The sequence below is a fragment of the Corylus avellana genome, chromosome 7 (genome assembly GCF_965113065.1).
Source record: "Corylus avellana chromosome 7, dhCorAvel1.hap1.2, whole genome shotgun sequence".
Lineage (NCBI taxonomy): Eukaryota > Viridiplantae > Streptophyta > Magnoliopsida > Fagales > Betulaceae > Corylus > Corylus avellana.
This window is the reverse complement of record NC_142496.1, coordinates 6,414,680-6,421,865: the sequence shown is the minus strand read 5'-3', so window position 1 is coordinate 6,421,865 and position 7,186 is coordinate 6,414,680. Positions and strand designations below refer to the sequence as shown.

Here is a 7,186-nt window from a genome sequence, read left to right as displayed (position 1 = left end):
CTAAATTTATGAGCTTTAATAAAAGAGGAGAAAGAAGATCATTATATTGTTGTCTTGATGCTTGTTTAGCCAAGGGAATTAAACCTTGAGGTGGATCGACAAATGAGTAGGCCATGAGCGATTGTAAATTTCAGGTGGTGTAAATTAATATGCTCAACAGCTTGCCAGTTTATTGATTTGGGATTGTGCATGAACTGGCACGCCTATTGACCTCAAATGAGATATCTGGATATATGGGTGAGTGAGAGGTATTGGGTAGCTGCAATACTACTCCAATAGGCCACTGCATCGAGAAGATCATGTGCTGAGAGATGTGGAACATTGGAGAAGAAATCAACTTGGCTTTAACTTTAACCATGTATGTGTGGCTTTGATACCATGAATAGAAATGTTAGGTAGATGTTTGTAAAAATGTTTTAGTGAAAGATTTCCTTCATGTATTTGAATTTGATGCATACTAGCATAGTGTCGCTGAATCCAGGAGTACACAACTTATAAATCTTCCACAAAACCATAACATAATCAAGGATTTTGTAGGAAAATTGAAGAAAATTCTCCCTAAAGTATTTCTTATTGAAAAACCGAATAAAATACTCAATTATGGATATGTCCTTATTAGGCTCGTGCTTCAATAGAAGTAGGGTTGCAGCCCTGAAAAATAAATTACAAAACTACTATGTTGTAACTCGGTCAAACGAATTAATAGTTCAGTCACATGAAAAAAAAAAAAAAAAAAAAAAAAAAAAAGATAAAAACCCTTGGAACAACTTCGGTTGAACAACCTTATATATTCATTCGAAGCTCTCAAGAATTACTACTTGTGGTCCTCGTGGTTGTCATCTCTTCGGTCAAACAAACTTCGACCGAACTTCCCAAACTAAATTTTTGTAGTTCTATTGATGGAAAGTCTTGACCTAGTAGCCCATTGAATAATATTTTCAACTCTACCAAGTTTGCCAAGGTAGAAAGGAAATTATTATACGATTGCCATACATTTACATTATTCCAGTATTTGGCAAATATTTTAACTAAATGGGGTGTGAATTGACGAAGTGAGGGTTTGAACTCAATACCTCCGACTTTGATACCATATTAAATCACTACTTATCTCAAAAGCTTATACTTATAAAAATATGTAAATTTAATCACTTAACCAATACTTTAACACTAACTATATGTTAGCTTGATTAGTATGATTTTATTCCATAAAGAAATGTCCACAACATTCTAAAATGATCACCAATCTTATATATCATATATAGTTTACATCGGCAAACCTCTTAAAAATTTCACAAACTATAAGACTCCACAAGAAACACTTATCCACAATGCTCAGACTTCGTGCCCAAAAGTTTAGAGATATTCTAAGGCCACTCATCCAAATTAATTTGCATCTCATGTCCAGACAAATTGCTCTGGAAAATTTCAACACAAGGGAAAATCTTTAGGTGGAGGAAGCAAGCTTTGAGACTTGCCACGGCCATTTTTGACAATGAAAGCCGTGGCAAGACCCCAGGAAGTATGTTCCTCAAGATGGCAATGTATGAACCATGCTCCTGGATTGTCCGCCTTCAATCGGATTGCAGCCCACCCGCCAGCAGGAACCGCCACCGTGTTCCTTTCCGGAGGATCGATGAGGTTGTATTTCGCCGGATGCTTGGCGGAATTGAAATTTCCAATCCCGCTGCCAACAATGAAGAAGTTGTGACCATGGACATGAATTGGATGGTTCTCCACATTAAGAAAGCTTGTACCCTGCAGCACAATTTCTATACTTGTGCCATACGGCACCACCAAAATCCTTGTACCAAACTCTGCATTCATGTTTCCGGCCAATGGATCGATGCCCGTAAAATCAAAATCATTCGGCGGCTTTTCGGGGAAATTCGACGAGTATTTGTCAGCCGTGAGGTTCTTGTAATAGCATTCCAATATTGACTTCAAAGGCCTAACAAAGGATTGATTGTTCATGGAGGCAAAGAATCTCTTATCAGCATAGCCCTTGCAGGTTTTGTTTTTTGGACAATCTTGCAGGTTAAGGCTTATTGTTGTTATCACTCGCTTGTCAATCTTTTTAGGCACATTACAAGGATAATCAGGAGAAGCAAGGCTGCGGAGCCTTTTAGAGAATTTTTTGGCAAATCCAGTGTCTCTCATTGCTGGAAGATTGGCAAGTTTAAGAGTACTCCTAGGCAAAGCTGAGGGCTCAAATTTCTCATTTGTTATCTTTTTGTACTGTAAAAAGGCAACTGTAGTGGAGTTGTTGAATGGGAAAATGGCAGTGACATAAGGGGTGGCGGCCATTAGAAACATTCCTGATGAGCCCTGAATTTGATTTGCAGTGATGAGAACAGTAGTGGTTTGTCCAGGAGCAACCATAATGGCTGTGGTTGTGAAGGGTTTTGTGTAGAGAGCATCAACTTCTACAACCGTCAATGTGTGGTTAGCTATGGCGAAGAAGAGCTCATCATTGAGTGCAGCATTGATGATTCTAAGCATGTAGGTTTTGCCACGCTCCACTGTCTGGATGAAAGTATCTGCACAGTTTAACATAACAGGTATTTATGATCACCATCAACAATATTATGTATTTATGTCTTTCAGACAAAATTGATCATATCTTTAAATGATTCTGTGACTTATTTATACATATCACAACCACAACGTATGTCCATTTTCTGATGCAGTCAGAAATTTTTATTGTAAGTGCGCAGGGGTGTTTTTTTTCGTGTTTTTTGGTGTCTTCTTAGATCAAAGTGGATATTATTTTTTAAAAAAGTAATAAAGAAAATTGCTCTTATTTCTCTCACTTAGTTTTTAAAAAATAATATTCACCTAAGACTAATTAAGAGAACACCAAAAGAGTACTTAATATTATATATATATATATATATATATATATATATATATATAACCCTCTACACTATCATCCATTTTACACTTACTCTTTCAAAACTTTAAAATGTGACATTAGGGTTCCCTATAATATCACCGCGTGTCATCAAACTAGACAAATTTTTTATTTTTCTCTCTAAAATATCCTTAAATTTATTTAAAAAAAAAACTATTTGAAAAATAAAGTTATTAAAAAATTATAAAAAAAAAGAAGCTAAAAACACAAAAAGGGGTGGCCCTTTTCATATTAGCCACCTAAATTTTTTTCTTTCAATTTTTTTATTTTTATTTTTAATTTTATTTATTAATAACTTTAAAAATATTTTGGGGAGAAAAAAATACAAAAGTGTCTAATTTGACATGTAATTGTATTATGTGGGGACATCAATGTCACTTTTTAAAATTTTGAAGCATAATTGTAAAATGAGTGATAATTCGAGAGGGGGCTAAAGTATATTTTTTCCCAAATAAGTATTAACAAAAAATAATTAAAAGAAAAGAAATAAAATAATTGTTTTATAATTTCCAACTCAAACACCAATCAAAACAGAACCCGACAATATGGTATACATAGTTATGCCGCTTTAACTTCTATGTTGCATCTTTTCCTGCGTTAAAACCTCTTTTATGTTGTTCTTGGACACTATGGGTCATGCTTAATTTTTTTTAATGATAAATTTGGGTTGTTCAAGGTTGCTATCTTCTTCTTCTTCTTCTTTTGAGAGGGGCCAAACTTAACTATTTTGTCGCAAATATATAGATTTAGCTATTTACATATTTCATGCATTTTGATCTTCATATACAGGACCAAAAAAATATGAAACTCAATAATGCTTAGGAAACGCCAATTGTACCTTTGTTAGAGCAAGGATAAAGAGGTCCAGGCAAGCCATTAATGGTATAAGCATCTGAGCTATTAGGGCCACCTCCATACAACATCATCTCATTTTCCACTGCATCTACATCTCCATTCCACCATTCACCTGCATTCGAACCCATAAACAATTGCTGAAAATGAAAAGGAAAATTAAGGAAATTAACATCAAAATTAAGAGGGAAAAAGTAAAAATATTTACCAAATATAATGGGGATTTCAGCTTTGATTGGTGCTGAAAATGGATATGGCATTCGAGGGTAGATTATGAAGACACCGTAGACTGAAGCACGTTGCCAGCCAGAATGTGCATGCCATAAGAGGGTGCCTCTTTGGTCGATCACACTGAACTTGTATGTGTAGGACTGCCCTCCTCTTATGGGACATTGTGTAATGTATGCCGGCCCATCTGCCCAACCTGTTCTTAGTTGCCTTATTCCATGCCTATGTGAATGGTAACCAAACAACTATCCATTTATATATATATAAAAGAAAAATAAGTATTTGTTTTTGTCACTTTATTAATGATAATCTCTTTAAACAAGAATTTAGTACAGTCCTACTTGCTAAATTAAATTTTTAGTTCCGTCCCTACACAAGAAAGTTGGTGGTTTTGTTGATGTACATCACGATTTCAATATGTGATGGGTATCGATTGGAAGCAACAAGTCTTGTGAGAAAGTTCAAATAATAGATACGGCTTGTAATTTTTGACACGGCCCACAAATCTGATACGGACTACACACAAAATTAGCAAATTATCGCCGGTTAAAGGATCTAACTTGTTTAATTAAATGGATTATGTTAGAGTTCGCTTATATAATCTTATAGTTATGCCTTGACAAAACCTGAGCTCGACAAGTGATATAAGGACTAGTAATTTTTTACTGAATTTGACAAAAAATTAGCAGGTTAAGGGTGGGGTATGACCCATTTAATTAAATAGGTCGAATTAGGGTTGATTTATTTAGTTTTATACTCATACATCGATACAAACCGAATCCAACATACGAACACTGATTACCAATCTCAATTCCTAATTGTAGAGGGATAACATTCCATAATCAATATATTGATGTATATATGCTTCTCCATAGAAGGCAAAATATGATTGGCAACTGCTTAACATGATGTAGAATGTATTTGACCTATATGTCCTCAAAGTAGGCAGCTTAGCTACATGGTGATCCCTCAATTAAATTTTTAATTAAAAGAAAAAGATATCATACATAGATGTGGGTGCCTAAAGTAATCTTATGCTTAGATGAGAATCTAATTAATTAATTAAGACTTTATCAAAGAGAGAGGGGAGATATGGGAGACGCAATGGTGACGTATACCATCAACCATACTATCCGTACTCTATTTTTATATTTAAAAACTCTTCGTATTTTATATTACCTCCAATTACATGAATAACAACAAAAACAGGGTGAATGATTTTGATGTTTTTCTTAATTAATATATATGTTATAGACTTATACATAGTAGTACACGATATGCATAGAGAGTATTAATCTTGACCATAGGATGTTGGTCCCCTAGCTATCCGTCTAAAGACATGTTAAAGGCCCCAATTATTTATTATTTTTTTTTTTAAATAAACGTGGGTTCCAGATCATTTGAAAACAAGAATCTGAGAAAACTTTTTGAAGTGTTTAACATTTCTCATATATCAAACAAAGCATGCAGGTTGAGTCTCACATTGGAAATCACTCCCATGAAAGATCGATAAGTCCACTTAGCGCTAGAAACACATAGTAATTAACAAAAGGGGAAAAAAAATTGTTAAATTTGTCATGGGGTTTGATCTTGTAATATATAAGTTTAAGTAGTTTTAAAATGAACTTATAAATTCTTGTGGTATGCCTTTGTAACAAAATATATTCCTCTCTACAAATTTTTTAACAGATTAGTTAATTTTACCCTTAATAAAATATTATAAAGAAAAGAAGAAAAGACGGTTTCCACCAAAAACCTACACCTAGCAGTAACCACTACTTATATATGTACTATCATTTTAAAAGAGTTAGTTAAATTATAATTGAAGCTCTCTAAAATTACTTATAAAGCTCAGTTTTGTCGAATAATTAAAAATTAATGTCTAACTTATAACCCGTGCGCATCTTTATAATTCACTTACTCGGTGTAGCAATTCATCTTCTTAATACGAAACAAACTTGTGTTACACAAATAATCCATGAATGAATTATAAAGGTGTTCATGAATACTATGTAATTTAGATTGCGTTAGAAAGTTTAAAAAGTACTTTTAATACTTATAAATATGTGTCAAACAAAAAGCTGACATGTTTTGTTGAAAAAATTGAAAGTATTTGTTTGACCTTTTTTACTAGGGCAAAAACGCACTTTTTCTAAAAAGTTTTTTTAACTTTAAAAACTATATTATTTATCAACGCAATTTCAAACATGTTATAAGCCATCATGCTGTTTGCTAATTAGCGAATTAATAGGATTATTGATTTTCATACATATATCCAGCATAAACTCACCAATGGATGGTGGTGTTTTTGGCAATGCGATTAGTGACCTTGACTTCAACATTGTCACCTTCATGGACAGCAATGGTTGGCCCTGGATACTCCCCATTAACTGTCAGAAGTGGCTTTGTGTGACACAAACGTGTTACCTTCTTCCACACAACCTGCAGGAAACAAAACGATAACCCTTAAACCAGTTGATCATTGCCAGACATTGGCTAAGAGAGAAAAATATACAGTTTTTCTGAGTTAATTAATTATCTTACATTAAACTCGAAGTGCCGAGTGTTTGTTGAAGAACACGATGGCTGAATTATCCCAGCAAGCACCACTAGTGTTACCACCAACAACAACCTATGATTGTTGCAAAAACCCAACATTATGGTACCAATTACGCAGCACTCAAAGCAGTAGACTGTGAACAATATATAACTTATCAAACACAAATGCACATTTATATAGTATGAGTATGAGATTCTCGTTTGCACGCCTATGATGTTTTTAATTGGTATTTTACATGAAAATTATTTGTGATTAATATATTTTTTTATGTGGCACGGGAGGAGGAGTAGGTGGGGGGGAATAATGACAATTCCCATGTCCAATTAGAGCTCTGAGCTTCCATATTGAATCAGTTTTTGTTTGAAGTCTTGGCTGCTAATGGCCATGCTATATATATAACTTGGAGATGCTCATCTCATTTGTCTTTAATTCTAAGGCAAGCTATATTATTAATTAATTGATTTGGCATCTCTTACAGATACTCGTCCCTTGTCATTTACTTCACATTTTGGATCCTTAATGCATAAGGGAATTTAGGGTTCTAAAGCATTGGTGGAATTTTTTTTTTTTTTTTTTTTCTAGGTTTTATTTAAAACTCTCGGGAAAATTGATAATTAATTGGCAACCAATTTTCC

The 7,186-nt window shown here is 33.8% G+C and overlaps 1 protein-coding gene across 1 annotated transcript; it reads right to left on the bottom strand.

Annotated features, from left to right (window-relative positions):
* Positions 1–1,425: 1,425 nt before the first annotated feature.
* Positions 1,426–6,649, bottom strand: LAC1 (laccase 1). Its single transcript, XM_088518397.1, has 5 exons — positions 6,536–6,649; positions 6,282–6,433; positions 3,972–4,213; positions 3,750–3,878; positions 1,426–2,537 (listed from the first exon to the last, which is right to left on the bottom strand). Exons 1-5 carry the CDS (start codon positions 6,647–6,649, stop codon positions 1,426–1,428), a joined length of 1,749 nt encoding a protein of 582 aa, XP_088374523.1.
* Between the last annotated feature and the right edge of the window lie 537 nt (positions 6,650–7,186).

Bases quoted from the DNA above. Each gene is read 5' to 3' on its own strand.
- LAC1 (XM_088518397.1), bottom strand. From the start codon at position 6,649: ATGTTGGGTTTTTGCAACAATCATAGGTTGTTGTTGGTGGTAACACTA. The intron at 3,879-3,971 runs GTAAATATTTTT...GTTCGAATGCAG, and splicing joins TGAAATCCCCATTATATTTG to GTGAATGGTGGAATGGAGAT. The intron at 2,538-3,749 runs GTACAATTGGCG...TAAACTGTGCAG, and splicing joins TTATCCTTGCTCTAACAAAG to ATACTTTCATCCAGACAGTG.